General features: G+C 43.9%; 1 protein-coding gene across 1 annotated transcript in view; it reads right to left on the reverse strand.

Annotated features, from left to right (window-relative positions):
- Positions 1-2,950: 2,950 nt before the first annotated feature.
- The window catches only part of GOT2 (glutamic-oxaloacetic transaminase 2), a 24,797-nt gene continuing 7,856 nt past the window's right edge, over positions 2,951-19,891 (reverse strand). The window contains exons 2-10 of the mRNA XM_017878959.1: positions 16,545-16,701; positions 14,950-15,078; positions 13,377-13,436; positions 12,714-12,875; positions 12,384-12,488; positions 10,858-11,008; positions 10,226-10,391; positions 5,216-5,366; positions 2,951-4,084 (exon numbers count right to left, since the gene is read on the reverse strand). Of these exons, the coding sequence (XP_017734448.1) occupies positions 3,962-4,084; positions 5,216-5,366; positions 10,226-10,391; positions 10,858-11,008; positions 12,384-12,488; positions 12,714-12,875; positions 13,377-13,436; positions 14,950-15,078; positions 16,545-16,701 (1,204 nt within the window). The 3' untranslated portion in view covers positions 2,951-3,961. The remainder of the gene's footprint in view (positions 4,085-5,215; positions 5,367-10,225; positions 10,392-10,857; positions 11,009-12,383; positions 12,489-12,713; positions 12,876-13,376; positions 13,437-14,949; positions 15,079-16,544; positions 16,702-19,891) is intronic.

Genomic DNA, 19,891 nt, shown 5'->3' on the forward strand with positions numbered 1-19,891 from the left:
TTTTTTTTGAGATGGAATCTCGCTGTCTCGCAGGCTGGAGTGCAGTGGCGCAATCTTGGCTCACTGCGAGCTCCGCCTCCCATTTTCACACCATTCTCCTGCCTCAGCTTCCCAAGTAGCTGGGACCACAGGCGCCCACCACCACACCTGGCTAATTTTTTGTATTTTTAGTAGAGATGGGGTTTCACCGTGTTAGCCAGGATAGTCTCAATCTCCTGACCTCGTGATCTGCCCGCCTCGGCCTCCCGAAGTGCTGGGATTACAGGCATGAGTCACCGTGCCCGGCCGTTTTCAGCATTTTTATAAGATATTTTGAAAAAGAAACGATTGGTCTTTCAGTTATCATTAGGTATAAATAAACCAATAGGCTGGGTGTGGTGGCTCACACCTGTAATCCCAGCACTTTGGGAGGCCAAGGTGGGTGGATTGTTTGAGTGCAAGAGTTTGAGACCAGCCTGGGCAACATAGCAAGACCTGGTCTCATTAAAAAAAATAATAACAAAAAAAAAAAAAAAAAAAAGAAAAAAAAAAAGAAAAAAAACCCTAGTAATTTCTATGAAAAAAAAAAAAAAAAAAGTCCAGAAAAAAGACTTAGAATAAACTCTCAAGTTGGCTGAGTAAGTTGGACTTTGGTTGCTTAGATGTTTAACTGAAACAGTTCAGGTTGACAGTTCCCAATAGCTGATCTATGGGTGAGTTATATTTGAATCAACTGCAGTTTTTTTTTATTTAATAAAATAGATTCTCAAGCTTTCTTTTAGACATGCTGAATCGGAGTGCCCAAGAGGTGAGGCCAGAGAACCAGTATTTTAAATAAATGATCTAGATTTGGGAACTATTCTACCTTGAATTATAATGAAACAAAGGTGGCTGGGTGCGGTGGCTCATGCCTGTAATCCCAGAACTTTGGGAGGCTGAGGCAGGTGGATCACCTAAGGTCAGGAGTTCAAGACCAGCCTTACCAACACGGAGAAACCCTGTGTCTACTAAAAATACAAAAAAAAAAAAAAAAAAAAAAAAAAAAAAAAAAAGGTATGACTATTCTCTCTGAGCAGGCAAACTACTCTCAGATTGGAGAATATTAACATTTTAGACCCAGTCTAGGGAACTAGGAAAAGGCTGTGGGCCAATGTTCTGACCTTCTCAGAAAACCATCAAGCTGCAGACACCACATGATGAATGGGACTTAGTCCAGTGTAAGGTGGTAGTACACATGTTTAAAAATAACAAGGTCAGGCTGGGTGTGGTGGCTCACGCCTGTAATCCCAGCACTTCGGAAGGCTGAGGCAGGTGCATTGCGACGTCAGGAGATCAAGACCATCCTGGCCAACATGGTGGAACCCTGTCTCTACTAAAACTACAAAAAATCAGCTGGGTGTGGTGGCACACACCTGTAGTCTCAGCTACTTGGGAGGCTGAGGCAGAAGAATTGCTTGAACCCGGGAGGTGGAAGTTGCAGTGAGCTGAGATCACACCACTGTACTACAGCCTGGGCGACAGAGTGAGACCAGGGGGTGGGGGTTAAGTTCCTTTCGCAATTAGTTGAGGTCTTGGCAGCCAACTTTCAACCATTTTTGCTCCAGACAGAGAGAACTTCAGTTTCTCCTAACCTAGGCAGTCAGTACCTTTGTAGAGCAGCGGACTAAGATGTCTATTGTTTCCCCTTTTCAGATAGAGATATCCAGTGAACCAGTCCTTTCACACATCCTTTCACCACCTTGGAATGTCCACTAGTAACAGGAACACAGAGAAGCAAAGGGTCGGAGCGACCCCTGACCTGCCATGCAGTGTTCCCTCAGGAGAAAGCAAGAGGGAAAGAACAAGTTGAGCCTGCTTCCCCATCCCAGCAACCATGGGGACACTGTGGAGGGTCTCTGGGCCTGGCTCCTGCTCCATTGCTTATCTGGCTGGTCACTGTCCCATAATGAAAGGCTCCTTGCACTGAGTGGAAGGGACAAAATACTATAAGCAGGGCTGATGTCACACAGGTGCCAGTGCTGGATGTCTGTTGACAGGGGCATGTGACCTACATCAGAGGACACAGAATTGCAGTTTACCATCTGCACCCTGCTTCCAATCTGCACCCTGCTTCCAAATCATTTTTTTCCTTTTTTTTTTGAGATGGAGTTTTGATCTTGTTGCCAAGGCTGGAGTGCAATGGTGTGATCTCGGCTCACCGCAATCTCTGCCTCCTGGATTCAAGTGACTCTCCTGCCTCAGCCTCCTGAGTAGCTGGGATTACAGGCATGCGCCACCACGCCCAGCTAATTTTGTATTTTTAGTAGAGACAGGGTTTCTCCATGTTCGTCATGTTGGTCTTGAACTCCCGACCTCAGGTGATCTGCCCACCTCGGCCTCCCACAGTGCTAGGATTACAGGCATGAGCCACCATGCCCGGCCCAAATCATTTTTAAAAAATTGAACCAGTTGCCAACTTTTAAGCACCAACAGACCACCCATAGAAATCAAGATTTCCATTTCTCTTGAAAAATGTAAGACCTACCACCTTGGGCGTTCATCCTCACAGTTCCTGTCACTTCGCTACTGCTCCTCAATGCTGAGGATGAGGGTTGATCACCACTGATCATCGTAAATCCAGTTCACACCACTTTTTATTCACATTACCTATTTGGCTCCTATAGACCACTGAAGTTGTCACTTCTCCTCCATCCCTTCTACCCCTTGCCTATATCCACAGGATCCTTCATGGGACTCCATTTGTTCCCCACAAGGTCCAAGAGATTACACCCACATTCTCAGCATCTTTGGACTGGACAAACTGAATGGCAACATGAAGAAGAAAACAACCAATCTTTAGCCAATATTTGGAATAGTGGCTACATCTACTGACTTATGATCAGCTACACGATTCCAAACTCCTAGGATATTTATTTACCCACTCTTACTCCTTCCTCCCATTAAAGAAAAAAGATAACTTAGTAGACAGTAGTTGGGTCTACAGTAATTTTATTGTAACAGAGAAACCAGGCCGCAATAAGTCTACATGGTTAGAGCAGATGGTGGTTCTTTCCAGTGGGTGAAACCTGAACCCAGCTAGCAGCACACAAAGCCTAGAATATCCTCTTTCCTGGTACCACCCTGCGCCACTGGACTCACAGCGTGAGATGAGTGGCTGTATACCACATTCAACCAAGGGAGGAGGTCCAACTGGACAGAGACAACATCCCAACCAGAGAAACTTACACAATCATTCAAGAGGATGCCTAGATAAAGTACAGTTTCCTACTCTCCACTATTCTTTGCTGAGAAAGGTGAGGGTATGACATCAGCAGAAAATTATGTTCTTCATTCTTAAATAAATCTTGATAGGATGGAGTTGATGGTCAGTCAAGCAGTAGAATGGGATGAAAATCTGCAGTAGTTAAAAATGTTGGTACATAAGGAAAAGAACTCTTTTTCTTACATAAGACAAGAAACTGCATTATTTTCCTTGCTGGAGTGGCAGCAGCCTCATTGGTTTTCATAAAACATCATTTCTGCAGTGCGGCCTGTTGATAAGGTTGCTCCAAGATGGGAGGACAGACAGAAGGCCGACTGTTCATGACAGAACTAGGTCTTCTCTCAAAGCCTCTAACGTGTGCTATTTCTCACAAAGAACCTGACACTTCAGTTAAAGCTTCTGAAATATTGCAATGGCATAATTGACAGGTTTTTTGGTGTGATGACTTTCTTGCACATGTAAACTCTTTGAGAAAAGTTGGAGATAAAAGGACAGGCGAGAGAGTTTGGTTTAATGTTCCAGATGCCAGCCACGGATGCCTCTGCCCTGTGTCACTACATGTTCTTTTCGGAGAAACATTCATATGCCGAGTGTTACACACTGTGGTTGAAAGAAATGATCCACTCACCACCATCCACCCTCTCTCATTGTCTGTGTGAAGCTCTCAATAGCAGAGGCTGAAGACAGAAAGGTTGTCTCTGTTTCCTTGCACCAGGGACATTACTTGGTGACCTGGTGAATGGCATGGGCAAGGTAGCCCACGTTGCCGGAGGTGACCCCTGCCACAGATATGCGGCCGTCCTTGGTCATGTAGATGGAGAACTCCTTGGTCAGTCGCTCCACCTGCAGAGAAGAAAGAGTTTGGGTACCTCTTCCCGGTAGGGGGAATTCTCCCTGGCCTGGCATGGTACAGCAGCCAACTTATTAAAGTTCTGTTTCCTCGCTTAAACCCTTTTCCCAGAATTTGCTGTTAACTTGGAATAAAATAAGAAAGCAAGCTACTTTAAGGCTGGGCGTGGTGGCTCACGCCTGTAATCCCAGCTATTCAGGAGGCTGAGGCAGGAGAATAGCTGGAACCTGGAACCTGGGAGGCAGAGGCTGCAGTGAGCCAAGATTGCGCCACTGCACTCCAGTCTGGGTGACAGAGTGAGACTTCATTTCCAAAAAAAAAGCTACTTTAAAGTAGGATGATGAATTCTGAGGCATAAATAGATGGGGAAAAAACACCTTTAGATTCACCAGAGCCAGGATTCAATTATGAAACAGCTATTTCTCCTGTTGCTCTCTTGGGGGAAGCAACAGTGATCATGAACATGACCAAAACAAGCTCTGCTCTTTAGAGGTTTGTGAGTTCATGGGGGATACAGAGAGGTAAAAAACTAAAAAAAAAAAAAAAAAAAAAAAAAAAAAAAAAAAAGAAAGCAAAATAAATGCTAAAAAGTATTACAATACTTTTACCCAGAAGGGCTCCAAAGTAACTGTTTTAACTATTTTTAGGTTAACTTTGAATAGGTGGGTAATCTATGAAGAATCCTTCTGGGGCTGGGTTCAGTGGCTCACACCTATAATCCCAGTAGTTTGGGAGACCAATGTGGGTGGATTGCTTGAGTCCAGGAGTTCAAGACAAGTCTGGGCAACATGGCAAAGCTACGTGTCTACAAAAAATACAAAAATTAGCCAGGTGTGGTGGCACTCACTTGTAGTCCCAGCTGCTCGAGAGGCTGAGGCAGGAGGATCACTTAAGCCCTGGGAGGTGGAGGTTGCAGTGAGCTGAGATTGCACCACTACACTCCAGCCTGGGTGTCAGAGCGAGACTGTCTCAAAACAAAAACAAAAAGCCAAACCAAACCAAACCAAAACAATACAAAAAACCCAAAAACATTAAATAAAAAAGAAAAAAGAAAAAAAAAAGAATCCTTCTGGTTTGCAAAGACTGATCAGTTAGTCTGCTGCAGAGAAATCAGAATCACTCACCTGTTCAGGTTTTAACCCTGTGAAACAGAACATGCCAATTTGGTCAGTGATGTGTTGCCAGTTGTGGGTGGAACCCTCCTTCTTGAGGTTGGAGACCAGTTGAGTCCGCATGCCAATGATGCGGTCGGCCATGCCTTTTACTTCTTGCAACCTGTAAAGAAATCCCGAGATGCAGCTCATTCTGCCTAAGCACTGACAGATATGCCGGAGTTTGCAGCATTTTCACCCCCCGCCTGAGCGCTCCCCTAGTGTGCCTCAATTCTCAGGCCATGAGTGAATCACAGGCTGTCACTGGCCAGGGAAGAAAGCTATTTTATAGCATTCTGTTTTATATCAGAACACTATTTCCATCAGGCAACTAAAACACTTAACACATTTGAGTAGAGACAGTCCTTGACTTACAATTTTTCAGCTTTATGATGGCACAAAAGCAATATGCATTCAATAGAAACCGTACTTTAAGTATCCATACAGCCATTTTGTTTCTTTCAGTACATTACTGAATAAATTACATGTGACATTCAGCACTTCATTATAAAATGACTTTGTGTCAGATGATTTTGCTCAACTGTAGTCTAATACCTGTTCTGAGCATGTTTAAAGTATGCTAGGGTAAGCTATGATGTTTGGTAGGTTAAGCGTATTAAATGCATTTTCTTTTCTTTTTCTAAAAAAAAAATGTAGAGATGGGGTTTTGCCATGTTGCCCGGTTTGGTTTCAAACTCCGAGGTTCAAGCAATCTTTCTGCTTTGGCCTCCCAAAGTGCTGGGATTACAAATGTTAGCCACCACACCTGGCCCGTTTTTTTTTTTTTTTTTTTTTTTTTTTTTTTTTTTAAGATACAGGGTCTTAGTCTATCACCCAGCTGGAGTACAATGGTATGATCTTGGCTCACTGCAGCCTCAGTCTCCCAAGGGGTGGGACCACAAGTGCATTCCACCATGCCTCGCTAATATTTTTTTTTTCTGTAGAGACAGGGTCTCCCTATTTGCCCAGGTTGGTCTGGAACTCCTGGGCTCACGTGATTCTCCCACCTTAGCCTCCCAAAGTGCTAGGATTACAGACATAAGCCTGGCCTTAAATGCATTTTTAATTTATGACAGGCTTACTGGGATGTAACCCCATTGTAATTGCATACGTATTAAGAAAAGTGAATGAATCACTCTAAAACCTACTAAGATTAAGGTAAAAGCTGTGGGTTAAACAAAAAAAATGACCTCATTTTTGACATGGATGAAATATACATTCTCATCTTCACAACTTAGAAAATGTACTACGAATCTACAATGAGCGAAGCTACCGCAGGTGGTGAAACCGTCTCTACTAAAAATACAGAAATTAGCCAGGCATGGCGGTGGGTGCCTGTGATCCCAGCTCAGGGGAGCCTGAGGCAGGAGAATTGCTTGAACCCATGAGGCGGAGGTTGCAGTGAGCCGAGATTGTGGCACTGCACTCCAACCTGGGCCACACAGCAAGATTCTCTCAAAAACAACAAGAAGAAGAAAGTCGTGTGTGTATCTTTGTCATCGGATTATAACCACCCTGAGAGTAGTCATTAACACAGTCTGGCATCTTTGTCAACTACAGACTCTCAAATTGTGTATTGAAATGCATGCATTAAAAAAATCTTCATAACCAGAGAATATGAAAATATTTTAGAAAATATTAAGTAAAAAAAGTTTAGTATAATTCTAAGTGACAAAACCAAAACCAGTCTTGCTCATACATATATAACAGTATGTCACAACTACAGATAACAATGGGTGGCTGGGCCTGGTGGTTCACGCCTGTAATCCCAGTACTTTGGGAGGCCGAGACGAGCGGATCACCTAAGGTCGGGAGTTCGAGACCGGCCTGATCAACACGGAGAAACCCCGTCTCTACTAAAAATACAAAATTAGCCGGCCGTGGTAGCCCATGCCTGTAATCCCAGCTACTCAGGAGGCTGAGGCAGGAGAATCGCTTGAACCCAGGAGGCGGAGGTTGCAGTGAGGCAAGATTGTGCCATTGCACTCCAGCCTGGGCAACAAGAGCAAAACTCTGTCTCAAAAACAAACAAACAAACAAAACAAAACAAAACACCCGAAAAACCACACACACAAACTTAAAAAACAAATAAACAACAAACAAACAAACAATGGGCAAGTGAAAAAAAAAAGTTGAGTTTGAATAGCTAGAGTTATGGTTAATTTTTTCCCTTTCACAAACTTTCTGAAATATACTTACATGTTAATATCATGCTGCAAAAAAATATGACTTAAAAAGTAGTCAATTTTTTGGTAGGTCTAGCATGAACCTATTATATCATAAAGAACTATCCTGAGCTGGGTGCGGCGGCTCACAGCTGTAATCCCAGCACTTTGGAAGGCTGAGGTGGGAGGATGACTTGAGCCCAGGAGTTTGAGACTGGCCTGGATAACACAGTGAGACCTTGTCTTTATAAAAAAATCCAAAGGAGGCCGGGCGCGGTGGCTCAAGCCTGTAGTCCCAGCACTTTGGGAGGCCGAGATGGGCGTGAGGTCAGGAGATCGAGACCATCCTGGCTAATACGGTGAAACCCCGTCTCTACTAAAAAATACAAAAAAAAACTAGCCGGGCGAGGTGGTGGGCGCCTGTAGTCCCAGCTACTCGGAGGCTGAGGCAGGAGAATGGCGTAAACCCGGGAGGCGGAGCTTGCAGTGAGCTGAGATCCGGCCACTGCACTCCAGCCTGGGCGACAGAGCGAGACTTCATAAAGAACTATCCTGAGCTGGGTGCGGCGGCTCACAGCTGTAATCCCAGCACTTTGGAAGGCTGAGGTGGGAGGATGACTTGAGCCCAGGAGTTTGAGACTGGCCTGGATAACACAGTGAGACCTTGTCTTTATAAAAAAATCCAAAGGAGGCCGGGCGCGGTGGCTCAAGCCTGTAGTCCCAGCACTTTGGGAGGCCGAGATGGGCGTGAGGTCAGGAGATCGAGACCATCCTGGCTAATACGGTGAAACCCCGTCTCTACTAAAAAATACAAAAAAAAACTAGCCGGGCGAGGTGGTGGGCGCCTGTAGTCCCAGCTACTCGGAGGCTGAGGCAGGAGAATGGCGTAAACCCGGGAGGCGGAGCTTGCAGTGAGCTGAGATCCGGCCACTGCACTCCAGCCTGGGCGACAGAGCGAGACTCCGTCTCAAAAAAAAAAAAAAAAAAAAAAAAAATCAAAAGGAAAAAACAAAACAAAACAAAAAAACAAAAAAAACCTATCCTGAACCAGACTCTTATTATTTACTTTACTGTTCATGAGACAGAAACTGAAGATAGAAAAAATAGTTGCAACATGATGACTAGGGGAGGTACATATCAAGTTTCTTAGAGATAGCAGATTTAGCTTTTCTACCCAAGAGCTGCTCAGAGATGTGACCTCTCAACTAAGCAGCTACACAGGATAAACTCATATAACAAATCACGCCTTCCACAGGCATCATGGTTTTATGAACTCATAGAGTAGGGATTGGCATACTTTCTGTAAATGGCCAAAGAGTAATTATTTTAGGCTTTACGGGCCATATGGTCTCTGCCTGCTACAACTGCTTACTTGGCCATGGCAGCAAAGAAGTAGCTATATAAAACGCATAAATAGATGGGTACAGCTGTGTTCCAATAAAACTTTACAAGAATAGGAAGCAAACTGGATTGACTCTCAGAACAGTTTGCCAATCCCTTTCTAGAGCAGTGTTTTCTAAATTATGTGTCATGACCCATTGGTAGGTTATTTTTTTATTTTTTTATTTTCTTTTATTTTAATAGAGACACAGTCTTGCTATGTTGCCCAGGCTGGTCTCGAACTCTTGGATTCAAGGGATCCACCCACCTTGGCCTCCCAAAGTGCATGCTGGGATTATAGGTGTGAACCACGTTGCCTGGCTTAGTATGTTAAATTCAACTTAGTAAGATGCAATTGGCTGGGCACAGTGGCCTTAAATATATTTCTTATGTGGATTGTGGTCAAAAAGATTGCGTAACACTAATTCACAGAACAGATGTTGAGAGTCAAATAGTACAGATAATAAAAAACAGGCTGAGTGCAGTGGCTCACACCTGCAATCTCAGCACTTAGGGAGCCCATGGTGGGAGGATCATTTGAGCCCAGGAGTTTGAGGAGATCGGCCTGGGCAAGACAGCAAGTCCTTGTCTCTACAATAAAACACAAAGATATGCAAAAATACTGATTCAATGCTAGCAATTATTAGGACACAAAAATATGTTTTTAAGGAAATTTTCCTATGTAAGGTACTTAATTTGGAACTGATTTTAGGGGAAAGCAGGTTCTATTTAACATGGAAATAACGGAATAAAAGGAACTACCAATTAAAAATTATGTCTGTCTCTTACAGAGAAATACCAACCAATTTGGTTCAAAGTCCTAACAAATACTTGGGAGGCTGAGGCTGGAGGACTGTTTGAGGCCAGAAGTACAAAGTTACAGTGACTTAGGATTGTAACACTGCACTCCAGCCTGGGTGACAGAGCAAGACCCTGTCTCAACCAATCTCTCTCTCTCTCTCTCTCTCTCTATATATATATATATATATTTTTTGAAACAGAGTTTTGCTCTTGTTGCCCAGGCTGGAGTGCAATGGTGCAATCTCGGCTCACTGCAACCTCCGCCTCCCAGGTTCAAGCAATTCTCCTGCCTCAGCCTCCTGAGTAGCTGGGATTACAGGCATGCACCAACCACACCTGGCTAATTTTGTATTTTCAGTAGAGACAGGGTTTCTCCATGTTGGTCAGGCTGGTCTCAAACTCCCAACCTCAGGTGAGCCACCCAACTCGGCCTCCCAAAGTGCTAGGATTACAGGCATAAGACACCGCACCCAGCCTCAATTTTTTAAAAAAGGAATGCACATTTTTTGCTCCCTTCCCTGCTTTCGCATATGGAATCTATGGGGTACTGTACATCACTAGAGGTCAATTATAAACTAGCTTTGAAGGAGCAGTGGTGGGAACAGGTGGGTGGCTGGGGAGTGGCATAAGCCTTTACCATTGTTTTCGCAAATCTGGGGTGTTCAGAATGGCAGCAGCAATCCGGGCCCCATTGAGGGGAGGGTTGGAATACATGGGACGGATCAAGATCTTCAACTGTGACTCTACCCTTTTGGCTTCATCCGCATCTTTGCAGACCATAGTGAAGGCTCCTACACGCTCACCTGAAAGACAAAAATGGATCTCGTCTTCTACTTCTACTATCTAATGTGCTAAAGCAAATCGTGAGTGTATTTGCTACGTATTATCTGTTTCCATCCAAAGGGCCCCAAAATAACTTTATTATAAATAAAAAGCTTTCAACAACCAGAATGGTGAACTGAGGCACAAGGAAGTTTTGAGTACTCAGAGTATTCAAAGATATTTTTTATTGTATCTATCTTCTCGGCTGACGGATTTGTTACTTTTTGTTTAGAGAAGCAGTAATCAGTTTCCTTTGCTGGAAAAATTTAAGAATACTGAAGAATATATGGCTAAGAAAATCAGTAAAATCTACGATACCAGTCTTTCATCTTAGGGTAGGGAGGGACGTGGACATGGATGGACATCCCCCCCCACCAAAAACTCTATGCCTTCGTGGCATTCTCTCCTAGCATGAGAACATGTGTCATGCTGGGTGCTGTAGCTTACCATATAAGCCCATGTTCTTGGCGTATGATTGGCAGAGACAAACATTAATGCCCTGTTCGATGAAGTGGCGCACAGCCCAGGCATCCTTATCACCATCACCACTGGCAAAGCCTTGGTAGGCCATGTCAAAGAACGCAAAGAGATTCCTTTTCTGAGAAGGAACAAAAGATCGAAGCTTCAGCAGTCTGTCTGAAGAGGCCCTAGATGTTTATAAAAATCTGAAAGACGTTTCTGTGAGGTGGGCATGGTCCCAATAAGCACAATAAGCCTTTTCTGGGGCTAACGTCATCCTGGAAGACTCATCTTACACCCAGGGCTCACGAGACAACCTCATTAGAACCATTTTATCTTGAAAGTGCTTTCCAAATGCTGTTTCTGTCTCATTCTCTGTGCAGCTTATATTTGACAGAAGTTAAAGAAAGGGAAACTGGCCAGGCATGGTGGCCCATGTCTATAATCCCTGCACTTTGGGAGGCCAAGGTGGGAGGATCGCTTGAGCCCAGGAGTTTGAGATCAGCCTGGGCAACAAAGTGAGATGGTGTCTCTATAAGAACTAGAAATAATTAGCCAGGCAGGTGTGGCACACATGTCTGCAGTCCCAGCGACTCAGGGGCTGAGCTAGGAGGATTTTTTGAACCCTGAAGGTAGAGGTTGCTGTGAGCCATGACTGTGCCACTGTGTTCTGGCTTACGGTGACAGAGTGAGACTCTGTCTCAAAAGAAAAAAAAGAGAGAGAGAGAGAAAAGAAAGGGGAATGAAAAGGAGTGAAAAGGGAAAACAAGGAGATGAGACAACAGGAATAATATTTTCTTCCCTAGGAATTTTGACTAGCGTCTTCTCTGACAGCTGTCTACACTTTTAGAGTGATCATGGCGATGCTGCAAAGAAAAGGACATGAAAAGGTGTTTAAACAGATCACTAAGCAACCACTGACCAGGGTGAATGTAGGCATCAACAGCAGACACCCTGGGGTCAGTAGACAGGTTTTATCAGAGTTCCCTACAACCAGGATGAGGAAAAAAATTATTTTCTTTTTTAGAGACAGAGTTTTGCTCTTGTTGCTCAGGCTGGAGTGCAGTGGCACGATCCTGGCTCACCACAATCTCCACCTCCTAGGTTGAAGTGATTCTCCTGCCTCAGCCTCCTAAGTAGCTAGGATTACAGGCATGGGCCACTACGCCCAGTTAATTTTGTATTTTTAGTAGAGACGGGGTTTCTCCATGTTGGCCAAGCTGGTCTCGAACTGACCTCAGGTGATCCACCTGCCTAGGACTCCCAAAGTGCTGGGATTACAGGCGTGAACCACCGCGCCTGGCCAGAAAAAATTACTTTCAAATGCTCATGCGTCATCAATCCCAGAACTGCTAATCACGCAAATGGGGAGCCCTTTTCTGGCAGCTTATCCACCTGTATGGACATTTCACGCAGGTTCAAGGTTAAGACTCTCCGTTAAGACATTGCCAAATTAAGCCTCCAAAGCTGGTTACTAAACACAGAACTGTCGCCAGTGAGTTCATCCTCCTCACCTTCACCACTGTTGCTATTTCCTTCCATTGTTCCGGACGCGGGTCCACTCCCGTGGGATTGTGGGCGCAGGCATGCAGAAGAAGAACACTCTGCTCTGGTATTTTCTAAAGAGAAAACAGCCAAGAGACGACTTTGCAGCTTTAAGGGAAACAGTTTATCTGAAATGCCACAGGATTGTCATCATTTGATAACTAACAAAGGTAACCAGAAGTCTGGGAATCACCTCTTCCCCAGTATTTTAACTCAGATATAGGAACATGGTGGGAGACATCAAATGTCTGCAAGCAAGGAGTTTTATTCACCTCTCTCACCCTGAAAGCCACACTTACTGAAATATCCTCCATAGCGCCTGTGAAGTCAAAACCGCAAGTCTTGGGGTCATAATACCGATAACCTTGTAGCTGCATGCCAGCATCCCTGAAGATGGGTGTGTGGTTTCCCCAGCTTGGTTTGGGCAGAAAGACATCTCGGCTGAACTTAAAAAATCTTTGCTAAAAGATGGGACGAAAGGAAACAGAAAAATGAACAAAGGAGAGGCAAAAAAATGTTGACATGTTTTACTGAGGGAACATTTTTCTCCACTGAAACCCAGTTTCTCTCAATGGTTAAGCAGTATTGACTCAGCAGTAAGACTGCCTGGGTTGGAATAGTCTCCGACAGTTATACTGGCTGTGTAGCCAAGGACCTTTCTGGGTCTTGCTTTCTTCACTTGTAAATGGGGTTAATTGTACCTCTGTCACAAGGATTAAACAAGTTAAAATGCAAAAGCTCTCTAGTAAATAGTTCCTAGTGAACTTAATTTATCATAATCACTACTATATCTTTCTTGTAATTTCTTCAAAGTCCTTTCATTTTTTCATCAGAGAATAGGACATCTGCAAATTCATGGGAAGAAGAAATCTACTTCTGCATCAATAGTCAAATATACACACAACAGGAAGCCTTGTCATCTGGAATTTATAGTTCTTTCCTGAAGAAGCTTCCAGACTCACCAGAAAACTGGCTCCGATCCTTAAGGCTCCAGTTCCAGAAATGGTCTGCACAGTGACAAACTGAAGGAGAGACACCCACAGTTAGTGATGTGCGACACTCTCTATACAGGACCAGCCCAGGGGCACTGCTCTGTCCAGGACCCTTCCGTACTTCAGAAACTCATTCTTTATGGCCTGTTAGTATCATTCCATGTTACACGGGAAACTTTCAGAACACAAAAATTCCTCCCCAATATGAAAAAGGGGTGAATTATATAAAAGATATAAAAAGACACTGAGAGGCTGGGTGTGGTGGCTCATGCCTGTAATCCCAGAACTTTAGGAGGCCAAGGCGGGTGAATCGCCTGAGGTCAGGAGTTCGAGACCAGCCTGGCAAACATGGCGAGATCCTGTCTCTACTAAAAACACAAAAATTAGCTGGGCATGGTGGCACACGCCTGTAATCCCAGCTACTCGAAAGGTTGAGGCACGAGAATTGCTTGAACCTGCGAGGTGGAGGTGCTTGTTTTCCCCTTGCTTGAACCCTGGGGTTGAGGTTGTGTGCTTTACTCTGAGTTAACAAATTCACGTGTGGACTTAGACCAGTCTTGTAAATAAAGTGTATTTATTCTGGCTTTTCAGAGGGGGAAGGGAAGAGAAAATATTGACTTAAAGTTGCTAGTTTGTATTTTTCTTCACTTCCCAGGCTCACCCAGAAAAACATACAAATGCACTCATTAAAAAACATGTTTTTTTTCAAAAGAAAGTGAACCACAATGTGCACGAGTTCACATGTTGGGAGCGTGGTCTTTTTTCTGTGTCCACATGGGCTGTGAAGGGATAGCAGAGGGCTGTCAGACTGGTTCAGCGCCCAAAGTCCACCCATGGCTTGTTTCCTGCTTTTGCTGCTTCTGTGCAAGTTGGAAGCTTAGGACATGAGGGTTTGGGCTAATTGCAGGCCTAAAACTTGGCATAATTAACATTTCTAAAGCAAATTCAATGTAAAATGAACATAAGCAGGTAGAGACTAACAGTAAAAGTAACGTCAAATCTATCAGTCAAATGACTACCACATTTTCAGGATTACTAGTAGTACATTTTTGGAATTGGTGTCATGTAAATTATTTTATTTAATGATGGCAATTTACTATCAAATAAAAATTATTAGAAATAGTGTGGCCTCCTCAAAATAGTCATTACACACAAAATAAGTTATCTTTTCATATTTCTTAAATTTTTTTTTTTGAGACAGAGTTTTGCTCTTGTTGCCTAGGCTGGAGTGCAATGGTGCGATTTCAGCTCACCGCAACCTCCACCCTCCAGGTTCAAGTGATTCTCCTGCCTCAGCCTCCTGAGTAGCTGGGATTATAGGCATACGCCACTACGCCTGGCTAATTTCGTATTTTTAGTAGAGACGGGGTTTCTCCATGTTAATCAGGCTGGTCTTGAACTCCCGACCTCAGGTGATCCGCCCGCCTTGGCCTGCCAAAGTGCTGGGATTACAGGTGTGAGCCACCACGCCTGGCCTAAAATTGTTTAAATAACTACAAATTTGTTAAAGACCTGTGATGATGCCAGGGCCTGCTCAGCTTACCCGGCCACTCTTCAAGACGTCGCTGTTCTCACCCAGGGCTAGTTCTGCAGATGCCTTGCAAAATTCAGCCAGTCCCCCAATGGGTAGGTATTCCTTGTCCAAATTTTTTGCGGCAATCTGGGCCTCTGCCTAGACAAGAGAAAATACATTCATTGAGTTTCTTCTCCTTACTTGGAATTACTATGATTAATATTTAAAGTTTTATAAGTTAAGTTTTGGAGGTAAAGTCTCTTTTTTTTGAGATGGAGTTTTGCTCTGTCACCCAGGCTGGAGTACAGTGGCGCGATCTCGGCTCACTGTAACCTCCACCTCCTGGGTTCAAGTGATTGTCCTGCTTCAGCCTCCCAAGTAGCTGGGACTACAGGCACCCGCCACCATGCCCGGCTAATTTTGTATTTTTAGTAGATATGGGGTTTCACTATGTTGGCCAGGCTGGTCTCAAACTCCTGACCTCAGGTGATCCACCTGCCTCAGCCTCCGAAAGTGCTAGTACTACAGGCATGAGCCACTGCGCCTGGCCAAACTTTTTTTTAAAATTTGAAGTTACTCTCTGAGAAGAAGGGTAGGTAGAATGCTTGATAGTTTATATTGAAGAACAGAAATACTTACTTTTTAAAATTGTGTTTATTGTTTAAGTTAAGTTTTATGTGGATGGGTATGGTCTCTCTTGGTTACAATTTAACATAAAATGAGATTCTTGGAATGCACAAGACCAAGGTTAAAGAGTAACACCTAAAACAGATATAAGATGATTAAATCAAACTAAATACATAAAGGAGAAGCATTTCAAGCTATATGCCAGTCTAAGAACTTCAAAGGGTTAACAGTGATAGCCACACATCTTCGTGCTTTGGCATTGGAGGCCTGGCTGTCCCTTACTAGTTGTGTTACCCTAGGCAAGTTATTTAGCCTTCCTGAGCCTCGGTTTCCTCCTCTGTTAAATGGAGGAACTATTTCTACCTCTCACAGTGTTGAGGAGAAGTGTGAATGAGGGAATGTACAATAGTGCTTGGTTGTGATGCAGGCTGCAGTAGCAAATACTTACTGAATAACTTAAAAAATTAGTCTAAGGGGATTTGTTACATTATTTAGTCAATGAATAAAGATGCTACTAATAAAAATATAACAAAAGAGGTGAAAAAAATTCCATAGCTCAGCAGGAAGAAAGGACGGAGCATGCCTGTGTACAAAGGTTTGATTAAGGTAATCACAGTTAGAGAAAGGGAAAATAACAATAGTACTCCACGAAGAGCTATTCCTCTCACCAAGAGACAGTGCTTAAAGTCTTGGTCCTCTTGTGCACCTTCAGGATTAAACTAGGCATAGCTAAGCATTTCTAAAGCATATTTAATGTCTGTTTTATAGATGATCACAGAACCAAAGAAAGTTCAATCTTGGAAAAAACCAGATGGTTCCAACCTCTCACCTTTACAGCCAAGGAGACTACAGCCCAGAAAACCCGAGTGATTCATGCCATTAGTGCCAGAACTAAAGCCCAGGGCTCCTGATTCCCGGTCCAGCACTATTCCTGCCACTCTCCAGGGCTCTCTTCAGTTTATTCATCCCACTCAGAAGGAGATGAACAGCAAGCTCACCTTGCGGACGCTAGGCAGCACATAAGGCTTTCCGCTATCATCCCGGTAGGCACCGACTCCCAGATTCATCTTTTTGCTATTGGTGTCCCTCTTAAAGGCTTCAGTGACTCCCAGAATGGGATCTGGAGGTCCCATTTCCACATGGGTCCACCAGGAGCTGAAATGAGAAATACATTAGCTCAATCCCATTAGCTAGATCCAGGATCCATTTTACTTATTTATTTATGAGATAGACTCTTGCTCTGTTGCCCAGGCTGCAGTGCAGTGGTGCTATCTTGGCTCATTGCAGCGTTAGCTTCTTGGGCTCAAGTGATTCTCCCGCTCCAGCCTCCCGAGTAGCTGGGATTACAGGCACACACCACCACACCAGCTAATTTTTGTATTTTTAGTGGAGACAGGGTTTCACCATGTTGGCCAGGCTGGTTTCGAACTCCAGACCTCAGGTGATCCACTGCACCTGGCCATATTACTCTCATATGTTTAAAATTATGAAAACTACAAATTTGTGTTAAATGAAATTGAATTGCTATGCTGACAAACTTTATTTATTTATTTTTTTTGAGAAAGAGTCTCACTCTGTCACCCAGGCTGGAGTGTACTGGTGCGATCCTGGCTCACTGCAGTCTCTGCCTCCTGGGTTCAAACAATTATGCCTCAGCCTCTGTGAGCCAAAACAGTATTGATTTACAGAAAATTGAGCAGACAGTACAGTCCCATCTACCCTTACCCCCAGGTTTCCCCTATTAACATTTTACATTGGTATGGCACATTTGTTACAATTAATGAATCCATACTGATACATTATTATTATTATTATTTTTGAGATGAAGTTTCCCTCTTTGTCACCCAGGCTGGAGTGCAATGACGTGATCTCAGCTCACTGCAACCTCTGCCTCCCACGTTCAAGTGATTCTCCCACCTCAGCCTCCTGAGTAGCTGGGATTACAGGTGACCACCACCATACCCAGCTAATTTTTGCATTTTTGGTAGAGACGGGGTTTCACCATGTTGGCCAGGCTGGTCCCAACCTCCCAACCTCAGGGGATCCACTCGCCTTGGCCTCCCAAAGTGCTGGGATTACAGGCGTGAGCCACCGCACCTGGCCCATACACTATTAAGTCCACACATTATTTAGATTTCCTTAGTTTTTACCTATTTCTGTTCCACGATTCCATCTAGGACACCACGTTACACTTAGCTGCATGTCTCCATAAGCTTCTCTTTGCTGTGACAATTTTTGGAATGTGGGTCAGGTATCTTATAGGATGCCCCTCAACTGGAATTTGTCTGATGTTTTTCTTATTAGACTGGGGATATAGGCTTTCAGGAGAACAGTAATTGTATTTTGTAATATGCCAGCTTGATGGCAATTTCTTTTCTTTTTTTTTTTTGTCCAGGTGGCAGGGGATGGAATCTCACTTTGCCACCCAGGCAGTATAGTGGCGCGATTTTGTCTCACTGCAAACTCTGTCTCCTGGGTTCAAGTGAGTCTCCTGCCTCAGCCTCCCCAGTAGCTAGGATTACAGGCGCCCACCACTATACCCAGCTAATTTTTGTATTTTTAGTAGAGATGGGGTTTTACCATGTTGGCCAGGCTGGTCTTGAACTCCTGACCACATGTGATTTGCCCACCTCAGCCTTCCAAAGTGTTGAGATTACAGGCATGAGCCACTGAGCCTGGCCTTGAAGATAATTTCTAAGATCTTTAGGGTAACTTACACTTTTGGTCTAATATTACAATGAATTGATTAACAGATTATTATTCATTGCACACCTAATTTCTAAGATACAGACACACTGATTACCAAGTATAATTTAAAATTTATATACCTTTGCTTATTTTTACATGCTCAAAAGGCTATAGCTTTGAGTCATTAAAATAAAAAGGTCTTTCCTTGTTGCCACTTGGAGGTATAAAAGGGATATATGCGGCGGTAGAAGTTGTACTGCGTGTGTTCACAAGTTTTGCCAGTCTACTTAGAATGCTTGTGTAGGACTGACATCACCACCCTCCCTTCTTAATTTTCTCTGGGAAATAGAAGCTACTTTGTTACAATATAAGCAATGAGTGTTGAGACCACACTAGGATCAATAGTGACAAATAAATACAACTGTGTGCTTTTAAGGAAAAAGAGTGGTATTGGTCTAAAGCAGCAGTTCTCAAACTTTTGATCTTTAGATCCTGTTACACTCTTAAAACTTACTGAAAACCCCAAAGAGCTTTTATTTATGTGGGGTATAACTACTAATACTTACTATATTAGAAAAACTGAGCAGCTTGTTATACTTACTGATTCATTTGAAAATAGCAATGATGGAAACACATTGCATGCTAACATAACTAACAAGGCACTAACACGTTCCCAGGGAGAACTACCATCCTAAAGGATCAGTTTGTTTTAAATATGAAAAAGCATATGAGGACAAAACTTAGAAAGTGAATTTTGTTTATTTTTTATTTTTTTGAGATGGAGTCTTGTTCTTGTCGTCCAGGCTAGAGTTCAATGGCACGATCTCAGCTCCCTGCAAGCCTGCCTCCCTGGTTCACGCCATTCTCCTGCCTCAGCTTCCCGAGTAGCTGGGACTATAGGCACCTGCCACCATGCCCGGCTAACTTTTTGTATTTTTAGTAGAGATGAGGTTTCACCGTGTTAGCCAGGATGGTCTCGATCTCCTGACCTAGTGATCCACCCACCTTGGCCTCCCAAAGTGCTGGGATTACAAACGTGAGCCACTGCACCCAGCCTAATTTTCGTATTTTTAGTAGAGATGGGGTTTCACCATGTTGGCCCGGCTGGTCTCGAACTCCTGACCTTGTGATCCACCCACCTCGGCCTCCCAAAGCGCTGAGATTACAGGCATGAGCTGCCCCCGGCCTGTTTTTTTTTGTTTGTTTGTTTATTTTTGAGACAGTCTTGCTCTGTCACCCAGGGTGGAGTGCAGTGGTGCGATCTCGGCTCACTGCAACCTCTGTCTCTGGGTTCAAGCGATTCTTCTGCCTCTGCCTCCCACATAGCTGGGATTACAGGTGTGTGCCACCATGCCCGGCTAATTTTTGTATTTTTAGTAGAGACAGCGTTTCACCCTGTTGGCCAGGCTGGTCTTGAACTCCTGACCTCAAGTGATCCACCCACCTTGGCCTCCCAAAGTGCTGGGATTACAGGCTTAAGCCACTGCACCCGGATGTGAATTTTATTTTGATTTATAGTAAGTGAATCTGAAAAGAAGTTGAGTTAACCTTTTTGTTTTTCTTTTTTAAAGAGATGGGTTTGGCCGGGCGCGGTGGCTCAAGCCTGTAATCCCAGCACTTTGGGAGGCCGAGACGGGCGGATCACGAGGTCAGGAGA

This window comes from Rhinopithecus bieti, unplaced genomic scaffold (assembly GCF_001698545.2).
Source record: "Rhinopithecus bieti isolate Rb0 unplaced genomic scaffold, ASM169854v2 scaffold_11161, whole genome shotgun sequence".
Lineage (NCBI taxonomy): Eukaryota > Metazoa > Chordata > Mammalia > Primates > Cercopithecidae > Rhinopithecus > Rhinopithecus bieti.